The sequence below is a fragment of the Ascaphus truei genome, chromosome 1 (assembly GCF_040206685.1).
Source record: "Ascaphus truei isolate aAscTru1 chromosome 1, aAscTru1.hap1, whole genome shotgun sequence".
Taxonomy (NCBI): domain Eukaryota; kingdom Metazoa; phylum Chordata; class Amphibia; order Anura; family Ascaphidae; genus Ascaphus; species Ascaphus truei.
In genome coordinates, this window is record NC_134483.1 from 127,438,515 (window position 1) to 127,460,801 (window position 22,287).

Below are 22,287 nucleotides of genomic sequence, written 5' to 3' on the forward strand. Positions count from 1 at the left end.
CCCCGGGACTCCCGCGGGGACTTTGCGTTCTAAAAACGACTAATCGGAGCTTAGTGCATGACCCCCTGACTATCAGAGGAAAGTCCTGTTGCAGTCGGAGTAATAAAAAACTCATGATTGTGTAGTCTGTCTGGGTCTCGGCAATGGCGTGCTTCAGTCCAAGAGAGCAATTACAGAAAATAGGGTAGATGCTGAGCACAGCAGTGAAAATAGGGCTGGAGGCTGGCACAAGTAAAAAATATTTATTTAATATGCATAATAGCAAAAAATAGACAGCAGGGCCCGGCTGTCTAATTTTTGCTATTAAGAATATTAAATAAATATTTTTTTACTAGTACCAGCCTCCAGCTCTATTTTCACTGCTGTGCTCAGCATCTACCCTATTTTCTGTTGTTTTATTTCATGTATTATTTCTGGCAATGGAGGACATAGCCCTGCAGTATGCTGATGAGGACACCCTTCATAATGGCAGGGGTAAGTAGAAAGGTTTATTTACTTTATTTACTGTATGCTGCCTGGCTAATGTTTGATTTAATAATGGGCAAATGAGCTATTATCCAGATCTGGATAATAGTTATTTTGCCCATTACTGTACTGTATGTGTTGTGGGGGTTGGGGAAGGTGTATTTATTGCAATCTATACCAAATTAAAATTTTTGATACATGATTGGTACTGCAGATTAGCGGGGACCCACGGGGACCACCCGAGGACCCCCGGGACCACCCGAGGACCCCCAGACACTCATGGGGACCACCTGAGGACCACCGGACACCTGCAGGGAACACCTGCAGGGACCACCTGAGGGGCCCCAGAAACCTGTGGGAACCACCCGAGGGCCCTAAGACACCCGTGGGAATGACCCGAGGGCCCCAGACACCCATGGGGAACACCCGGGGAACCCCAGACACCCGTGGGGACAACCCAGTGACCCCATTGGGGCCCCCGGACACCCGTGGGGACCACCTGGAGGCCCATAGACACCACCAGACACCCACGGGGACCACCCAGGGACCTCATTGGGGCCCCCGGACACCCGCGGGGACCACCTGGAGGTGGTATCAATCCTGTGTATAAAAATATAAAATCTGGTTTTATGTTGGGGCACATGGGATGGGTTGTTTATTGGTGGTTAGTACATATTGTAATGTTTATTGGGGGCAGAGGGGGTGAGTGAAGGGTGAAGTATCTGCTTCACTCACCCCCTCTGCCCTCAATAAAGCAGTTATTGTGCCTATCCGCTAAGGTAATGAAGCTGCTTTAATGTAATTTTTATTATTAGTGTGCGGGAGCAGGGGGTCTCCTGAGCTGAACTGCATTGATTTCAGCCCCAGGGACACCCTGCTTCCCGAGATACAGGCCCCATTATGGGGTGCCGGTATCTCCTATGTATTTAAATGTCACGCGTCACGTGACCATGGGAATCAAATGCATAGGAGATACCGACACCCCATAATGGGGCCTATATCTCGGGAAGCAGGGGTTCCCCGGACCTGAAATCAATGCGGTTCTGCCCCGGAGACCCCCTGCTACAATACACTAGTAATAAATTAAATTTAAAAAAATTCGGACGAGATTTGGGCAGGGAGAGGCGGCTCTCTCTCTCTGCAGCAGAAAGAACTCGCCGGGTGAGCCCCTTTCAGAGGGGCGATCTTCATGTCGCCGGATACTCGCCATTTTTGCTAATCTTGCTGCATACCGTAATAGCAACGCTGTTAAAAATGGCGATTTAAAAACCATGGCAATTTTTTTTATCAGCGCTTAGTGCATAGGCCCCATAGACTTCAATAAAGTCTCACTGACTGAAGTTACTAGTTTTAGATTAAAATGCAATTTATTGGTCTACAACCACCATATCACACTTATTCAGACCATTAGAGGTTGACATCTCTGCATATAGCACTAAGGACCGGGAATTAGTTTCGTGAATAACATGTGAATAAGTAATTAACCATTAATTGCTCATTTGCATACACTTGCGATATGGATTTAGTAAATAAGATAATAATAACACCATTTGTTTTACATTTATTGACCGCTAGTGAATCCCCCTTATTAAAAATAATTTTAGTTGGGTTTATTATAACATGCACAGCATGCTTTAAAAGCTGAAAGGTGGAAAACATTTGCAATTAATCTTTTTTTTATTTGATTTATTTTTGTAAAATAAACTAATTGTGAGTGTGAATAGAAAAGAAGTGTTATTCCACACCTACTAATATCATCACACTTTGACCTCTGCTCATATGTATTTTACAGACATAATTAATTATATCTTTGAAGCCATTTACATGAATTGTTGATATAACTCAGCAAGGCATAGTAAATGACTTAGTAAACAAAAATGACAAGCGTGCTTAGTTGTTTTTTAGGCTGCACAAAATGCAATGCAAATAATAGCACCCTAATTACATTTACAGAGATCATGCTTGTGTGCAGTAAGTCAGGTCACTTATTCTTGAAAAAGAACTGTAATCCATTGTCTCATAAAGCCACCAAAGTTTCGAGAATTCTGCACATTAAACCCACTTTAATAGATTGAGCTATAGTCTGGGGTATTTTTATGGGTGGTTTGGGAAAATGAGTTCACCACAGCTATGCAAAGCTATAGCAAGCTGTTTCACTGGACCACATTACCCTGAATGCTGTGCTTCAAGAGCGTTCCAATGATGTGCTGGAAGCGTGAATTCTTAAAAGGGCAACGTCCTGAAAGGGACAATGCAGAGCTGTCTTGATCTGACAGAAACAGCAGTAAATACAGCTTCAAAGTGCTGTTAAGAACATACCTTATCATTCATACACAATGCTCTGAGGAGAAGAATGGAGGGAGTTCTGTATGAAAGTCTCCCATTAACAAAACGGATTTATCAGACAAAAAGGTCCCATAAGAAACACAATGGGATTTTGTGCTTTGGTAAATATGGAGTGTTTTTTGTTCCTGTCTTTGCAGCCGGGAGACTTTGGTGCATATCCTCCACAGAGTAAATTGGCCACTTTCAACCACGTGATAAAGCGCAGTCAAGTTTTTTGCCAAGTTTTTTTGCTGTATTGTGTATTTTTAAAACCAAATTATATTATGTGAAATAAAAATCGCTGTGAACTGTATATATTTCTTATTTTGTAAATGTATATGTAGCTAGGTTCCCCCCTGGGGTTCCCTTACCTCCTGAGATACCGGTGGGTGGTGCGCGGGTGCCTCCAACTAGTGCCGGTGCGTGCAGGAGCTTAGGCAGGCTGTTGGGAGTATAGGCAGGGCGACTGAGTCGCTGGCGGCTCCCGTAGTAGGGCGCCGACATATTGTAATTGATTGCACATGCGCAGTAGGACCACGCGAGCGGAGGCCATTAGGTAGAAGGGCTCCGCGGGACTACAAGTCCCATCAAGTATAGGGGCAGCGAACGAGGTGACACCACAGAACCAATAGGGCTGCAGCTTTCCCCTGCACCACAGAAGATACATTTTCCACGCTTACACCACGTTAGCAGTCGGAGCTGGGACAAGGAAGGGGTAGGTTGTGTGTGCAGGTGTCTGTGGCACCTGCACTAGGCCAAATACCCCTGATAGCCCCAGCTAGGCCCTGACTCCCACTTAACTTGTGGCTGCTTTAGGGACTTGTCCTTAGACAGGGACATTGCCCTGCTTAGCACTATCAGTGTCAGGGACACAGTGAGACACTGCATGGTGACTGTGGCCTGTGGTCCAGAACCAGACCATCAGAGACTATCATCAGTCTGGGACCCTCCAGCTGGATACCACCCACCGTGGAGGCGGACTCATCGCTGACATCGCTAGATCAGTGGATCCTATATTCTACAGTGTGCCCGGGTGTGGCGTCACCCGGCAGGTACCCAACTCCTCATGTGCACCAACAAACAGTTCTAGTGGGCAGCGCTGACTTACACATTTTTGGGTGGGACTACTTACTCAGGGACACCAGGGTGGTTACTGTAGTTGTCTGAGGGTCCTTATGTGTGGGACTGTATCATTGATTGGAATATATATGGTCATGATTGACCTGGTGTGGTATGTATACAGTGCATAGAAGTTCATGCAGTAAAACTGTTATCTTTTCACTAAGTGTGTGCTTTATTGTATGTGGGTCCTGTAACGGGGTTATTCTACATATAGAATCCCGTACAGGTGGAGGCGCTATCGAGCATCGATCCAGGTTTACCCCAGATTCCCAGCAGCGGAGGCTGCACCCTCCTGTGAGCCACAGGTATTGCACCGCAACACACACCGTAGCTACACATCTCCCAGTGGGTGGGGGAAAGTGTGCTACATATACAAAAACATAAATACAGTATTTTGAATTACATTTTACATACACATTTTGAATAAAATATCTGCATGTGTAACTCAAACTCTATTAACTAAAACTATTTTAGCAGCCACTATTTTTATATTTCTTATATTAAAAACATTGTGGTGGTGGCACACCTCCTTAATGGAAAAACTCACAACCTTCTTAAAGAGAAATACATTAAATACACCCAGATCTGGGAGCCCTGGTTTGCTTCAGATGGCCATCAAGGTGGAAACAGGGATATAGCTCTGCTCTGCTCTGGGTTAGGGGAGGCATCTGCCGGCAGAAGGTCAGGGGTGCCGAGGACAGATCCCCCAGTCCCCCTCTGCTCCCCACAAAAGTTTAGTGGTGAGATGCAAATTACATATTTTAAATTTCTTTGGTGGTGGTAGCGGATTAAAGATAGATATTGTGACGATAGATACTACTCATTTGAGGGACATGTGCCTAGATGACGGTGAGTCAGCTAGTTAACTATATGTATTAACTCTGGTCACATATATGTCACGTGCTCAAAAGTGTTTCAGTCATGACAAATTTAAAAGATTGAGGGGAGATTCATTTGAGGGACCATGAACAGAGAAAAATGAATCAGCTATATAGCTGTGTGTAGTAACCCTTATCACATATGCAAGTCACGTGCTCACAGGTGTGCCGTATATGGCACCCACCATCTAGATTCCCGCTCAAAAGCAGCCAATCAGCTGCTGTTGCTGATCTGGCTGGAGTTCCCAGGTAAAGGTGCTCTAGCCAGCTACAGCCCTCAGCCAATCAGGGGCTGACAACACACCACCTAGAGGGAAAGGGGTCACGGACGTAAAGCCGCCCTCCTGGTGACCCCTCAGGGCTATTAGCAATGGACTTTATTTTCCCTGAGGTTACACGTGTACACTAGGGTAGTTTTATGCAAAAACAAAGGCCAGAAAATATCTCACAGACGTAACGTCTCGTTATTGTAGTGTAAAATTGCATTATCTTCCAGTAGCGTGATGTTAAATACAGATGTTGCAGAGTAATTTATCACTTCCATTCTATTGTCAACTGTCAATAAATTTTGCAAAACCGGGGCCTTTACCTTTCCTTGCTACACATTTGGAGCATTGAACCAAAAACAATAGGTGGATTAAATAAACCCTCCCGGTTTGTTTGGCAGGTTTAATTACACTTCCTGGCATATGCAAATTGGGCAATTATACTGAATTAGAATGTCACCAAGTGATATTCATGTGCACCTACTCATTATGTCTGGTACAAGTATATATTTCCTCTTTTTGTTACCCACACATACATGGAAGCTACAAAGAGTTACGAAATAGATAGAGAATACAATACCTGCAAATAATTAAATAGAGATATGCAACCTTGTTCTGCCTTTTCTCGTGAAAGCCTGGGTGAATTAACAAAAGGCAAATAGTTTAGCAAACAAAATGGCCTAAATCTGCTTTTTTTTACATTTTTGGTTACATAAATATTCACTGCAATTGTACGCTTAAGAGAAAAGCAAAGCCTTCGAAAGTCAAATGGGACAAATATTGGCAAATCATATAGATTTGCATGGGAAATTTGCACTGGCAACTTACGGTTGAGAAGCAAAGTTTTCACCAACCGCGGAAGTCACTATCAGTTACATGGGCTATAAGATGTCTTCCAGCACCAGTAGGTGTGTTATGGAATAGCACCGTAACACACCTTTCTGTTTTTTAATGTTTCTTAAGGTATTTAATACCTTTGGCATACTTAGGGCCTCATGCAGTAAGCGACGAATATGTGAAATCGGCAAGCTTACCGATTAGTCATGTTATTGGCGATTTTTCCTCTCCGTATGCAGTAAGTGCCGAATACATTCAAAATCAAGGCGAAAACAAATCCGCCCACTCTCACGATGATTAGCCGATCACACACAGGTGTATCGGCGTGCGTGGCGGGGTGCTGTTAGGTTGCCCAATCACAAATCTTGCTGAATCAGGCGAACCAAGCATGTATTGGATAGCGCGCCATATTTAAAGGCAACGTGTACTGTTAATCATTCTCTGTGTTGTTGGGAGTGAGAGAGAGAGAGACGCACAGAGCTTGGTGATTTAAGATTTGCATATTGACTGAGAGACTTGTTGTGTATTGGGAAAGCTTTGTCCTTTGTTGTTTTGTTTACATCTTTGTCTTGTTTTATATGTGGAAGTGTTTCGTGTGATTGGCTGTACATTTGTTGTCTGTTTTTTGTGAGTGCTGTAAGTATGCCCGCAAAGCGTGGGAAGAGTGATGCTGGTGGGAGTGGGAGTGCTACTCGTGCGAGTACGTGTCGGAGTGAACGTACTGTTCAGGGGAGTGATGTTGCTGGTGCTGCGAGTGGTGTTGCTGGGAGTGGGAGTGCTGGTGCTGGGAGTGGTGTTGCTGGGAGTGGGAGTGCTGTTGCTGGGAGTGTGAGTGCTGTTGCTGGGAGTGTGAGTGCTGTTGCTGGGAGTGGGAGTGCTGTTGCTGGGAGTGGGAGTGCTGGTGCTGGGAGTGGGAGTGCTGGTGCTAGGAGTGGGAGTGCTGGTGCCAAGAGTGGGAGTGCTGGTGCTGGGAGTGCTGCTGGTGGCGCAGTTGCTGATGGGGTGTCTGGTGGTGGCGTGCTTGCTGGTGGCCAGCTTTTGGAGTCTCTTCCATTGGAAGAAGGAGAGTCCAGTCAGCACCAGCCAAGCTCTGAGCCTAAACCTGCTCGGAAGAAACGTGTGGAGAAGCCACGTAATCCTCGCTTCAATGACCAGGAAAATACAGCTCTTGTCACTGGGATTCTGGAGCACTATGACAGTATCTATGGACATTTAGTAGGTAAGTGCACCTTTACATTTATTCTTCAAATACATGTGATCCTAGGTCATCTGAGTTTTGTTCATATGCAAATATGGGTACAGAATATCTTTCTATGTTAATTAGTGTGGAAACACAGCTTTTTATCATGCGTTACAAGGACAACTAAACACAGGCGTTCAATTTGCCATAACTGCATACAATATGAATGCAAGCTTGCTTACATGTATAGGCTTAGTAGTGAATGCTCATGTGCTTCACATATTACACCTAAAACAGCATGTTTGCTATCTCTTGGAACAGCTAGCAGTGTAGGAAACTGGTGCTTCTATTATTATTAATTTACCTCATATATTTTATATGTTTTTCAAGGGCGGACAAGTTCATCAAGCAGAAAAGAAATGTGGGACACAATAGTCATTGGTGTCAATGCGTGTGGGAATAGTGTCAGGGACAAGTATCATTGTCGGAAAAGATTTGATGATATTAGGTCAAAATTGAAAAAGAAAATACAAGACCAACGCGTGCATGCTACTGGCACTGGAGGTGGGCCGACACCACAACGTCTGATATTAACTCCATTGGAGGAGCTGCTTCGGGCAAAATTACTTCCCGTCGTCGTGGAAGGCTTGGCTGGTGACCGTGATATTGGAATTTATCCCTCACAATTTCCACCAGGTGAGAAATATTACTGTACTAGGCGTGTCGTTGCTTACAGTTATTTTGCATATTTCCGCTGCTTTTTATACTGTCTTCACAATATAAGCATACCTGCATCTATTTATGTATATGTCTGATTCTGTATATATATATATATCTCAAAATAGACATATATGTTGTAGTCCTACTAAAAGCAGTAACTAATATAGCACGTGCCATTGCGTGGTCATTTACATGTGAATTCCCAAAATGCATTGCTGCAGTGGAAGCAATTGATGGTGGGCGAAGATGGGGAACAACAGGGTAGTACACATGTGTAACACATGCTAATGAGAAATTATTACTAGCTACAGGTACAGAACATAAATATGTATAATATTATTGTGTATTTTATTTATTTTACTCCTACAAACACGACATTACTGCCTATTTGAAGCATGCATCAAATATATTGCATGCAACGGCCAACAAACATCACTTGCACTAACACATCTATAGTTGTTTATGAAAAGGTCCATTTTTGCTTTATGTCATATACAGACAGCATAATGAGGCACACGTAGCATATGTTATGTCATTGTGTTCATAACTTAAACACTGCAGACGACTATTTAGCTCCTCTAACATTGAGTTAAAGCAGCTGCAATGAATATCTCATCACAGCATACACGTCAACAGAGGGGGTGGGGTTCAGCACAAACACAAATTACAGGCTCATCTTAGGGTCAACTTAGTTCACACCATTTTCACCTGTTTGAAGTAATTGAAAGGTGTGGCTGATTAGCCTTTTTGGGGAAGGGAATACCGTTCTTACAACATGACTAGCACAACTGAAGTTAATCACACTCATTTGAAAGCGTAACTCTAGCTACTAAATGCCCCAACAACTCATTAGTTATCAAACCGTACGTCACACATTAGTTCACTCATATCTATAGTTGAACTACTATCAACGACACATTATCACACACTGCATGTCTTGTCTTGTTGAGTGACAGCCACATTCAGGTGTGCCACATCTTCTATTAATGTACCACACATATCCTGTCCCAAAAATAAAACTTTTTGCTATATGACCACCTTCATGATAACCATTGTGAATGTTCATCTCATGATACTTATGTACATTATGATACTGATATCACTACACAACATATGATTTTTATGTACAATTTTTATCTATTTATCCTCACGCATTACTGCAGAAACATAGTATGTTGTATGTTAGGGAACTCAAACGTTCTAAGTACACAGGCATGTACATTGTTATTACAACTATTTATGTTCACTTTCAGACACACATTTTCAGTTAAGGAAATGATGCTGTTAGGTACTCATAAATACTGAACATACAATAACTGTTTGTTCAATATTTACACATGTAAATGTAAAACTAATGTTATTGTTATATATAGTTGCCCCTGGAGGACATGTGTCACCTGAGAGGGAACAAGTGTCTTCACCTGGGTCATGCAGCTCAACACACCTAGAAGGTGAGTGTATGAGTTGGTGGCCATATAATATGTGCACTTCTATATGTTATGTTGTCATGTTCATTATTTGTTTTGCACATGTTCTTTAAATAGGATTACTTAGTGTCAGTGAAAATGAAGTGTAAGGCAACATGTATTGTGTTAGTGATGTTAACTATCATGTAGGAGTTGTGAGTTTACAGCAAGTTTTCATTCATTCATATTTCATACTGAGTCCAAACATTATTCGTAAGTCAAGGTAGTTTTTAATGTGAGTTTATAAAACGTATGGAAACATGTTAGTTGTTACTTATGACACAGTATAATTACATAGTAACACAGCAGAGATTAACATGCCATTTAATAATGTGTACATTTATTTTTAGAACATGATGATGAAGATGATGATGATGATGCCACCGCCATAGACACAGAAATACAATCAAGTGAGCATGAAGAGGTTCCAATTGAAACAGTTTTACCGCCAAATCGTCCATCAACTACCACATACGATGCAATTGTAGCTTCTGAGGGAAAAATTGTGGAAGCAGAAAATCGACGCCATTCTGATCTGATGACAGTGCTGGAAAGGATGATTGCACTGCAGGAAGAAACGATATCACAATTGGCACATCTCCACAGAGTCTTCATTGAAGTGCCTAAACAGTTGCAAAAAATCAACACCTCATTCGAAGCATTAGTTGTTCAGCAAACCCAAGCAAATTACTTGAGAATGACTACTGTACCACATTTAAACTTCAACACCTCACAGGCAGGATCTTTACATGCTGGTAATTTTTCACCACATGCATCTGAGCTTCATTCCCCAGGTCCGAATGTTACCGCTCAAGTAGCAGACATTGCTGTGCAGGTTCCTGACGACATCCTACCGCTGCCATCTGTACAAAATCAGGAGCTGACACCTACAAAGGAGGCGACAAAAACAAAACACCACAAGCAGTTACTACTGACCAGTTTTTGGGCACAAACAAAAAAAGACACACATGAAACAGACCAACCATCACTTGTGCAGTGTCTACCAACTTGCTCACATGTGTCAGTGGGCACAAGCCCTGTCGGTGAGTCACTGCCCAAAAGCCCTGTAGGTGAGTCACTGCCCAAAAGCCCTGTAGGTGAACAGTCACTGCCCAAAAGCCCTGTAGGTGAACAGTCACTGCCCAAAAGCCCTGTAGGTGAACAGTCACTGCCCAAAAGCCCTGTAGGTGAACAGTCACTGCCCAAAAGCCCTGTAGGTGAACAGTCACTGCCCAAAAGCCCTGTAGGGGAGTCACTGGCCACAAGCCCTGCCCGTGAAGTGCCAGAGGCCACTCAAAGTGGCTCTGTTGTGGCTAAAGTTGTTTCAAAACGAAAAAGGAAAATACAAGAGACAACAAGCAGGCCTGTTACTCGCTCTCAAAAGGAACAAAAAAAATAAATGTTATAATTCACTAAATATGTCTTTGGCCTTGTTTTGTTGACTTCAGATTATCTAATTAATATTGTATGTATGCTGAAGACTGTGTTGTTTCCAAACTTTCAAGTATGTTCTTGTACACGTGAACTTCTGGAAATTTTACCAGTCCTAATTAATTAATAGTGTTATTAATATTGATGTATGAATCGTGTATTCAGTAATGGTCCACCAGGAGCCAGTTGCTAAGTTTAGAGAAGCTGCCATTGACTTTGCAGCAAAACATTGCATTTGGGTGTGTTACTTGATGTAATCATTGCATGTGCATATTATTCACATGCAATTTAAAAAACACCTATTTAACTGCAAACATCTTTCTTGTACGTGTACAGTAGGATTTTGTGTTAAATATTACTTACCTTTGATGGCCATTGTAATGTTGTCCTTTAATCATTTATGTGTTCTTGTTTCAAGAACATCTCTGAATTTATACTAATATATATGTAGTATGTATGGATATATGCACACACACACACACACACACACACACACACACACACACACACACACACACACACACACAGTGTGTGTGTGTGTGTGTGTGTGTGTGTGTGTGTGTGTGTGTGTGTGTGTGTGTGTGTGTGTGTGTGTGTGTGTGTGTGTGTGTGTGTGTGTGTGTGTGTGTGTGTGTGTATGTGTGTGTATGTATATATAGTACTATCTAAACTGGTATATATGTATTTACCAAAAACATACACTTCATGCTTCCTTGTGAAAACACACTATTTTAAGAATACAGGCCTAATATTTGAGAACTATAGTAACTGTGAGCCTATAACAGTATTGGCCTAAAACAAATGTTTATTAGTTAATTCACTCATGTTTAACACCATTCGAATAGGTTGCATACAAGGCCTACTTACTGCCATCAATATGTTGTGTGTACTCCTGCATTATATATATATATATATATATATATATATATATATATATATATATATATATATATATTTATGAGAGAGATATATTTATAGATATATATACAGACGTACTGCAACTGATGCAGACAGGGAGTTAACCAGACTTTCAAATACACACAGAAATTTATGTGGAAAAAAAAACATTTCCTTTTGCAGGTGTCTGTGTATTTCATGATATGGCTGTGTAAGCACTATTTTCACACAGTGCTCTATTTTATTTTTCAAGAAACCACAATGTTACTTAATTAAAAGTCTCGGAATGTTATGAGAAACGAGATAAAAAAAAGATACATGTTTGTCAGACAAACGGCTATCAGAAACCACAAACGTTCAACCAATTAATTCAACATATCCAATTGGAGCTTCAAAAAAAGGAGTAACAGTTGATACTTTTTATGACCTTGAAAAGGAAACAGCAAATTGTTAGGCATTGACCACTTTCATTCTTATGAGCAAAGAACAGAGACCTGCACACATTTTTTGTGTTAATCTGCAATGGCTAATGAATTCGTAACGACTATGAATCCGCAAAGAGGGTAAAAATTCATGATAGCAGAAGCGATTTTGTCCACTTGCGGACACAAAGCTAACACACGTCAAATCTATGATTTGATTAGAGCCAAATATCCTTATTACCAAGAACGTGGGCATGCGCGCAATTTTAATTCCTCAGTAAGATTCACTTTATCAACTAATGACTGTTTTGAACGTGTGCAGGATAAGCTAGAAGACAGGTATGGTTTCTGGAAGATTGCCAAGGATAAACATTTCACCGTGAAAGAGGGCACACATATTGTGCTTAATGGCATATTTATTCCTAATGCCAATAGCAATGGATCCGCTACTACTGTTCCGTGTGAATCGATACCTGCTGCAATATCTGCACCCTCCATTCCTGAAACCCACATTGTACAAGAACATAACTACTATGATTATGTACCAAGCCTTTCAGCTGAAAATGCATTGGAATGGGTACCCGAAGAAATGAACCTACCTCCGGACCAATTGTTTGAAGAAAGCAGTGGCGATTCCTATGAGCGCTTCATGGAGGAGATGTGTGTCATACTGGATTCAGCGTTTGGGTCAAGCGTGGATGAAAATGCTTTGCATTTCTGGAGCGAACAGTTGCAGGCAGACGAAGAGTTAATTCTAGAAGAATGGTAAATATAACAATCGTTATGCGTTGACTCTGCGTTTACATTTTTTTTTTTTTTGTAACCACCATTTTCACTTTCAATGCGTGGATACAGCGTAACATTGCACACTGCATAACATGTAGCGATCACAAACAAATTGTTTCCTAATACAATATAGTAGAACCTGAAAGAGTAGTACACATTGCTGACGGAATAAATATACGTACTTTCCTATCCCTTTACACATATTAGCAACATTTTACCATAACTCTAACACATACCTGTTTGGTTATCATGCAACATCTACAAAATAAAAAACCGGGTCCACCACGTATGACGTGGGACCCTTGTCATGGGCCAAGGCGTCCTTAAAAAGGATTACGGATGTAAGTCCCGCCCCCAAGCGACGTGCGCGCCTCAAAGCCTATTGGCTGTCTTGTTTTGTTATAGTAACGGTAACTGCAGTGTGTCATACAGTGGGGGCGTACACTGGGCGTTAGCCGAATGTTAATTGAGTGGGAGGAGTGTTAGCGTGCGTTTCACGCTGGCTTAACATGACGTCACACGTATTGCATTTGCGCATTTTGTTATCGGCCGTGCTTTCTGTCCAAACACGTCTGTTTAAAAAGAATACAGATGTACTCGTTCAGAACGAATGTAGTTTCGTCTTCATTGTAGTTGAAATAAAGATTTTATGTTTACTTGTATTTTCAACATGTATTGAACGCACAACGTACGCATTGTTTTGCGCATGCGCTAACAGTTATTCGACCCAAGCGTGAAGTGCGTGCGCACACTAAGATGTACGCGCACATTTTAGTATACAGCCAACGTTCACTTCATATACATAGTTATGCCTTCTACAAATTTAAAGAAACATTACATACTGATGTACACTTGTACTTCTAACATATAAGTGAGTGACGTGTGTATGTACACAATCATATAGAGCTGTGTAACGCGTTGTCACGGATACATATATAGTAAGGTGCCATCTTTGACCATCATGTGTTTGCTGTATTTCAGAGATGTCGGGGAAGATACAATCGGATCAATGTATGATTTCAGAAGAGTCTACCTTTATATGAGATGATTGTGAGGAGGAGCCACCGACTACTATACTACATATGGAACTAATTTTATATTGCTTGCAGCGCTTATTAACAAACAATTAAAAATGTGATACCCTTATGCCTATATTGCATAAGCACTTAATTAACATAATGATGTTGCAAAAGAGTGCCTCATGAATTTTTATTGAGTGTTCTTTAATTACTACTAGCATTTTATGGCATGGTGTGTTTTATATATAACAACCATTCCCACTCTGCTAACACATTTGTGTATTCTATTGTGTAATGGAACGTATGACTGTCGAAACTATGTAACAATAATAATAATTATAATATGAGCATGTTCATGTATAGCGCTGCTAGTTGTACGCAGCGCTTTACAGACACATTTTTCAGGCTGAGGTCCCTGGCCCGTGGAACTTACAATTTATTTTTTGCCGCCTGAAGCACAGGGAGATAAAGTGACTTGCCCAAGGTCACAAGGAGCCGACACCGGGAATTGAACCAGACTCCCCTGCTTCAAACTCTCAGTGCCAGTGTGTGTCTTTACTCAATGAGCCACTCCTTCTCCCAATGTAAAGGACACTTACAACCAACTAGCCATTTATTGTTAAAAATCTCTTGTTACATGGGTATGTTGATAAAATGGTTTGGGACTGTAGCAAATAATGTTATTGCCCAGATGTTGTGGTCCCCTACAATGCATGATGTTCTGAATATGACATCAACATCATGTAATGAAGTATGTTTCTGTGTATATTTCATTAACCTAACTAACTATAGTTTACTGTGTTTATTAAACGTTCTAAAAATAAATAGTATAGTCAATATGATGATATAAGCTACCATAATAAAGCTGCTGTTATCATTTGTCAGTGTTATACATGGATCCTACACAAATTGATACAGACACAAACAGTTGTCTTAAAAAGTGTGTCTATGCTAATGTGCACGTGATTGACGTTACAATTGTCAGAATACTTGATAATTATCATCATGATAATGATGAAGTGACGTGATTGACATTCCAAAAATATTACCAACATTGTCATATTGGGAAATTATAAATGCTAAATGACAGTAACATTTGCGACAAAATTGTGGTTTCTGTTAACAGTTTTACACTTGGTACATGTAGGACACATCCACACACGTGTGACTTATACATACACATGTCACAAATTTAAATTAATGTTGACTATTAATTCCTAGCATTAATAAACACCTACATTGCTAAATATAAGATGTAGTACGCATTGTTGTGATTACAGGCATTCATGCATGGAGTGTTATGATCAGTCAATTTCATCCGTGATGAATGATCTCCCGTAAGTAAACAAATAAGTACAGTTATCCCCTTTTCTCCAAACACCTCTATATTACATTAATGGAATTTATAAGGAAACATACATAAAATGTGATGAAATGGGAGTAATCATTTTCTAATACAATGCACATGAAACCTCAAGAGTAGCTAAATGCATATACATGATACAGAAAGTACATGTATGTTACATTTGTGTTTAAACCAATATGTTGGGTTTTTACTTCAAATAATTATAGGAAGATTGAGGTAGGCACATCTTATGAGAGATGTCAGCAAATATACATACCATGATCAGTCATACTGGAGATATACCTATAATGCAAAGGAACAATATATAAATTGCAAACATTGACATGCCATCTTCAGTACCGTAAACAACACAGCAAAGTGTGTATTTGGTGTTAAATGTGCAACACCATGTATATTTAATCACATTCAAAATGTAAATCAGCCTGGTGTACACATCATATGGATGTACATGTTACACTGCACCAATAACATTGTATGTAAGCATACTAGAAGCATGAATGAGTATGGGCATAATATGTGTATTGTCTTAGCATAAGGAACAACACAATGCTACAATATTAGTGCTTTGTTACCCCAGTTGTATTCACATACACACAACTAAAGTACAATTCAAGAGGGATTATATAACCTGTGCAACAATAACATACCGGTGCCACATCCCTTTGTGCACACAGCAGAGAAAAGAAAGGTGTGCAACCCATATTCATCTGTGTCCTACCAGAAGGGTATATAAAAAAACATTATTGTTAAGATAACATAATTTAACTATAAAAGTAGAACTTGGAACATATATGTTTTTACTTACAAGAAAAAAATGAATTGATGAGATTCTGGCGTGTCTGGCCACCACTGGCTGTTTGTTCATTTTCAGCAGCTACATGGGTGGGATGCTCGTCTACCAAAGGCTCAGCTAGGTCTGATTGTACATTGTGCCTGAGTGCAACATTGTGCAAAATGCAACAGGCAAGGATAATATCAGACACTTTTTGAGGCTTGTATAGAAGAGCCCCACCAGTTCTGTCCAGACACCTAAATCTGGTCTTGAGTAGGCCAAATGTCCTCTCTATAACAGATCTTGTAGATATATGGGCTGCATTGTACCTCTCCTCTGCTTCAGTTTGAGGGTTTAGCACCGGAGTCAAGAGCCACGGCCTAATTCCGTATCCTGAGTCACCTATAATGAATGGAGCACACATAAGCTGACATTAGTGATCAAATTGTACAATGCCAACATTCCTAAATAAAAATGTGTTTTGTGTTAGAACATGTAAATCTGTACTCACCCAGCAGCCAACCATGTTCAAAATGTCCCTCTTCGAACGCATGGAAGACTGAAGAGTTCCTCAGGATAGAGGAATCGTGACTGGAACCAGGGAATTTGGGTACCACATGCATTATCCTCATCATGGCATCACATACCACCTGTACATTGAGTGAATGGTAGTGCTTACGATTGCGGTACACATGCTCACTCTGACTAGGTGCAATCAAAGCAACATGTGTGCAATCGATTGCACCCAGCACACATGGTATCCCTGCTATATTATAAAAGCCAGTCCTGACTTCCAGCCACTCTGTCGCCTCTGTAGGAAAATGAATATAATTCCTAGCGCGTCTATTGAGTGCATAGAGAAACTGGGTAAAGGCCCGCGAGAATGTAGATTGCGAGACCCCGCCCACTATGCCCACAGTTGTCTGGTATGACGCAGAAGCAAGATAATGTAATGAGCACAGCATTTTAACAAGCCCAGGGACTGCACGACCTCTGGCTGTGAAAAAATCTAAATCTCCCCTTATCGCCTCATAAAGAGATAAGATTGCTGCTGAACTCAAACGATAGCGACTTACAATCTCCTCCTCACTCATCCCATCTAACAGGGTACTCTCCCTGTACACACGCGGACGAGGCACAACTTGTCTCCTCTGTCTTCTCCTCTGATCTCCTGTCCCTCTACCTGTCCCTCGGCCTGTCCCTCTCCCTGTCCCTGTCGTATCCGCGTGACTGTCCCTGTCACTGTCCCTCGGTCTGTCCCTCCCTTGCCCTATATCATTCTCTTGATCATCAAGCATGTCATAGAAAAGAATGTTCCTCCGTCTCCTAAACAATCGCAACATTTTGAAATGAGTAGCTGTGAATGAGCAGGTAATGGGCGTCCTTTAAATAGGTATGTGATGATGTCAGGTGACATAGTAAAATGCAAGGTGTTACATTAACATAATAAAGTACTTCTGTGGCAAGCTGTGTGCAGTTGTTCTTAGAAGTATTTGTTGTGTGTATTCTGCAGGGAATGATGATATTTGCCAATGATGTGACGTGAAGCTTTGTACAAAGATTGCTTGAAAATAAATAGTGTAATGTGCAATGCATGTAACACTTGTGAACGCAACAGTCAGTCATGTAATTAGACAAAAAGGCTGAGATTGACGTGGGAAAAGTTTGGTGTAACATGTGTAATTAGCCATGTTATTGTCACATGTTGACAACAATGAATAGTCGTGTGCATATGCATGCATTTCTGTAATGAGGATAGTTGCTATAGAATGAGTTTACAAGGTGTCCCAATGATGAATTACTGTACATGTGTGTATAAGTTAGGTTGAAGTGCTTGTAATGCTACGGTTACAATGTAAACATGCAATGTGATTGAGCGTCCAATAAGTGACGTCATGAAAATAGGGAGGACCCAAAACTAGATGTAAACATGAGAAGACAGATGTACATGAACGTTTAAAGATGCGTGACACATTACAAGCATTGTGTAATGTAAAGGAACATGAATATACGGTGTATGTGTGACATGTGTGACATGTGTAACATCATGTAAATAATTGTCGCTCAGTTCAATAAAATGTGTGATATGATGTGAGGTTCTCCTTTAAGAGTTGAGTATAGTATTTTCCCTTGACACATCATCACATGATGAGTAATGTGACCCGCAAATGCTGAAAACATGTAAAAGTACAATGTTATGCAAATAATACACGTCAGCTGTGACACAATGCAGGGAATGCCCCCACACTGTAATGCAAATGACGTTTGTATTGTGAGCAATGAAACGTAAACAGTACTATACTGTTATACATCCCCGCTCCATTGACTCCATTGATGTACAGAAGATTTTTTTTTTCTAAGTGCCGTTCCGGCAGCCTTAGCGATCGTTCTCCCCTCCAACCTGCCAACTTTAGTTGGCGGGAGAAATTGGCCATAACATCTCAATTTCGTAGTGCCGATCAGCCCCGATAAGCTGATTTTTTTTATTGAATCCAGCCGATTTAAAAAAGTGGCGATCAGTGGCGAAAACAGGCTTATCGACAGCCGACTGGCCATAACAAAATTATCGGCTCCGAAACCTGCCGAAATCAAGCACTTATCGGCGCTTACTGAATCTCAAACCCAATTTTGGCTATAAAATGCCGAAAAATACCTTATCAACGCTTACTGCATGAGGCCCTTAGCCTTTTGCAAATGTGTGATGCCAAATCTCAAAGTGGGATATAGCAGAGCATGTGCAAACTGTGGTGCGTGAGACTTTTGGGGGGGGCACGGCACACTTTTTTTTAATACCTACCTTCCCCTAAGCACCCATGTCTCCAGGTCTAGCTATCTGCGGGCAGAGTGTTCATCCACAACTACAGATGGAGACAGGGTCACCTACCTACGTCCTACTGTATCTCCCTTACCCCACATTCCAAATACTTTACACGGTGTGTTACAACTAAGGGACTTAGACCCTACACCACATGTCATTTAGGTATGCAATTGGTATCTACATTAATTGGGTACTGTAACCTTAAGAGGTCTGACAAATCAGTATGACACATCCAATTCAGGTCTTTGCTGTCTACATATGCACTTACGAGAAACACACGTAACACAGCATGATCACGTAATGTACCTAAGATGCAGGCACTGCACTATGTTTAATCACGAGGGGCTATTATCCCCACAACATGTGCAGGCCACGTCATGATCAAGACTAATCAATTTGCTGCAAAACTGACAATACAACAGTTCAGGCCAGCAGGCGATCTGGGGGAAACACGCCCCCAGCGGTCGCTATGGCAACCATTAGCTACTTAAAGTGCACATTGACAGCGTGCATGTACCTTTGAGAAAGCGCGATCACGCGCGAAACGTGCGTCAGGTGACCAGAACGTGGTGACGTCACCGCATCCAAGATGGCGCCCCCGCGACTGTAGCTGCTGCCTCGAGACCGGGACACTTCTCCCCTGGCATTCTACTCCCCTTCTCCTCCACATATGACGGCGCAAAGGACGATACAAGCGCCAAGGAGCTAAGTAGTACATCTCACCAGTGTGCAAGACATTTATGTCTAGGGTAATAGGAGTAGACTGCATTATATGTTTTGCCTCCTTCCCCACACAGCTACCAGTGTGACAGTCTTACTACTATGCAGGATACTTACTTTACTGCTATATAACAGGGGGGCTGAATTTGGGGTAGTGCCCACTTACCGTGAACAGCACTAGCTGTTCATGCACTGTGCATATTCCCTACATGGAGACATAGTATGATTAATGAGTCAGTGTGTTTTATGCCAATAAACCAATCAGGTACTAATATTGATTGGGTCTGATCAGTGTTGTTCACCGGTTTCTAGCTAGATTACTATTTATGTGACCCCTGCATCATACAAACGGTAGTATACAGAGGCTATAACTGGATACGGTCCTTGAACCATGCCTCAGGGCGTCCACAAGAGCACACTTTGTGCTTGCCCTTTGCAGAGCTCTCACATCATTCAGCTACGAATCTCTATGTGTACATCCACACATTATTTTTTGTGTGGTTTAGTATTTATTTTTATTTTTGTCACTATTATCTTTCTTGCGTCGTTGTTGTTTTCACCCTGTTCTGGTATTTATTTTACACACCGTATAAGTGGTCTAGGGACATCACACAGATGTATACTATCTGACCATTCGGCTTTGAGTTAATCACCCCTCCAGATTTAGCTTCAATGACCTACATCATGTCAGGTTCATTGAATTATTGATATTAGGATTTCCATAGGTGATATGGGCCTCCCATTCTGGAGCTACATACAGGGGATTATCTGAGCGAAGCAGTCCACATTAAGGTGGTGTAATATCAATATCTCCTTACTACTGAGGAAGATTTTGTTGGTTTGCCTTCAAGGGGCTGGTCCTGGACTGTATATACCATGTCCCTCTTTACAAATATGTTTTAACCTTCTCTTGCGATTAAAAGGTTTTTAATATACATATTACAAATTACTGGCCTTTCTGAGTGCATTCAGGGAGGAATCTTTTTTCTGTCTGTTTGCACGGCACACTTACCCGGCTTCAGTCCACACTTCAGACCATGCGTCTCCATGGCAGCGTCACATGACCCGCGCTGTCATTTGACGCCCATTGCCATGGAGATGTAGCATCAAATGCGACCGTGGGTTATGTTACGTCACATGACCCGCGGTGTCATTCGACGACGCATTACAGTCGGGGGAGGGGCGCGACACAAAGGGAGAGCAGGCAGGGGGGGCGCAGCTCAAGAAGTTTGCGCACCCCTGCTATAGACAATCTACCGTACAAAGATCTGCAAATGTATCCAAGATAAAGTACGTTGCAGAAACGTTAATGATTTATTGGGCAGAAATTAATTGAGAGTCATAGGCCCCTATTCTGTAGGGTGTGATAGCACATAGGACGTACTACCACATGCAATGTCCATGAAATGTCCCACTGACTTTAATTGGATTTTTTATGTGATGGCACATCATCTGCGCTATCACACCTAAAGAATAAGGAACATAGAGCATACAGGCATACCCTGCATTAACGTACGCAATGGGACCGGAGCATGTATGTAAAGCAAAAATGTATTTAAAGTGAAGCACTACCTTTTTCACACTTATCGATGCATGTGCTGTACTGCAATCGTCATATACGTGCATAACTGATGTAAATAACGAATGTGTAACAGGCTCTATAGTCTCCCCGCTTGCGCACAGCTTCGTACAGGTAGGGAGCCGGTATGGCTGTTCAGGACGTGCTGACAGGCGCATGCGTGAGCTGCCGTTTGCCTACTGGGCGATATGTCCTTACTCGCGAGTGTACTTAAAGTGATTGTCCTTAAACCGGGGTATGTCTGTAAGTGATTAAGTGCAATAGCGCCGTTTTGCATTGACTTGAGTGGGAGATTCTGTTCAAAATCAGCACTACTGCACTTTAGTTAATTACTCCCACATTTCTATAATTCTGTGAAACATTTAACATGACATTTTCTGTGAAATGGAAAACTACAGTACTAGTTTGTTAGATTGAATTCGGTATTTTTACATTTTTGTTTCTGAGACTTCATGTGTCTTTATGTTAGAGATAGAGAAATTGATCAAATCACTTATTTGTTTCTCTAAACTATATATTTTTCATTGTTTCAGTATTAGAAAATGTATTCATTAGATTCAGAGAAAACAACAATTAGCGGAATATTTCACTGTGGGATACATCTTTGTTATGGGAGCTGTCAGGCAGACGAATAAAACCGTGTGCAGATGAAGTTGCTGTAAGTTTTGCATTTCAGTACATTGGTTTTATTTCACAGCATGTGCCCTGGGATCTCATTGTTTCATTTCCAGGAATAGCAATCGTTTGATAACCACTGAACAGTTCCAATGGGTTTATCTAATCTTTTTTCCCTCTCCGATGTTTAGTGTCTTTTTTCCCCATTGAGCACATATTCTGTCCTCATCTGCAATCGTTTCACCTGCTTCTTTTTTCCATTAGTCTATGACACTTTCATCTCTCATCAAGTTTTACTAGCTTCTTGGGGATATCCTTTAGCTCACAATTCTACTCTTTATAGGTTTCTTATAGTTTGTTATCTCACATATATCTCACATATAAACATCCCCCACCCCAAAAAAATCACGTTTCTTGTTTTGTTTCTTTGTGTTCTATGAGCCAGGTGGTCCTCTGTAGCTGAGCCTCAGCACTCAAAGCTTCGGGGAATAGGGGACACAACGATTGCCAAGATATGTTCTTGGAAATTTTTTGCCAGTATTTGCATAGAAAAATAAAGTAAAAATAAAAACAATATTAAATCCAAATCAATCCAGGCCTTCA

The 22,287-nt window shown here is 41.3% G+C and overlaps 1 protein-coding gene across 1 annotated transcript; it reads left to right on the forward strand.

The window, feature by feature from the left end:
• Positions 1–4,745: 4,745 nt before the first annotated feature.
• Positions 4,746–21,984, forward strand: LOC142487717 (uncharacterized). The gene is made up of 6 exons (XM_075587524.1): positions 4,746–4,761; positions 6,885–7,112; positions 7,464–7,769; positions 9,167–9,244; positions 9,610–10,472; positions 21,949–21,984. Exons 1-6 carry the CDS (start codon positions 4,746–4,748, stop codon positions 21,982–21,984), a joined length of 1,527 nt encoding a protein of 508 aa, XP_075443639.1.
• Positions 21,985–22,287: the final 303 nt, after the last annotated feature.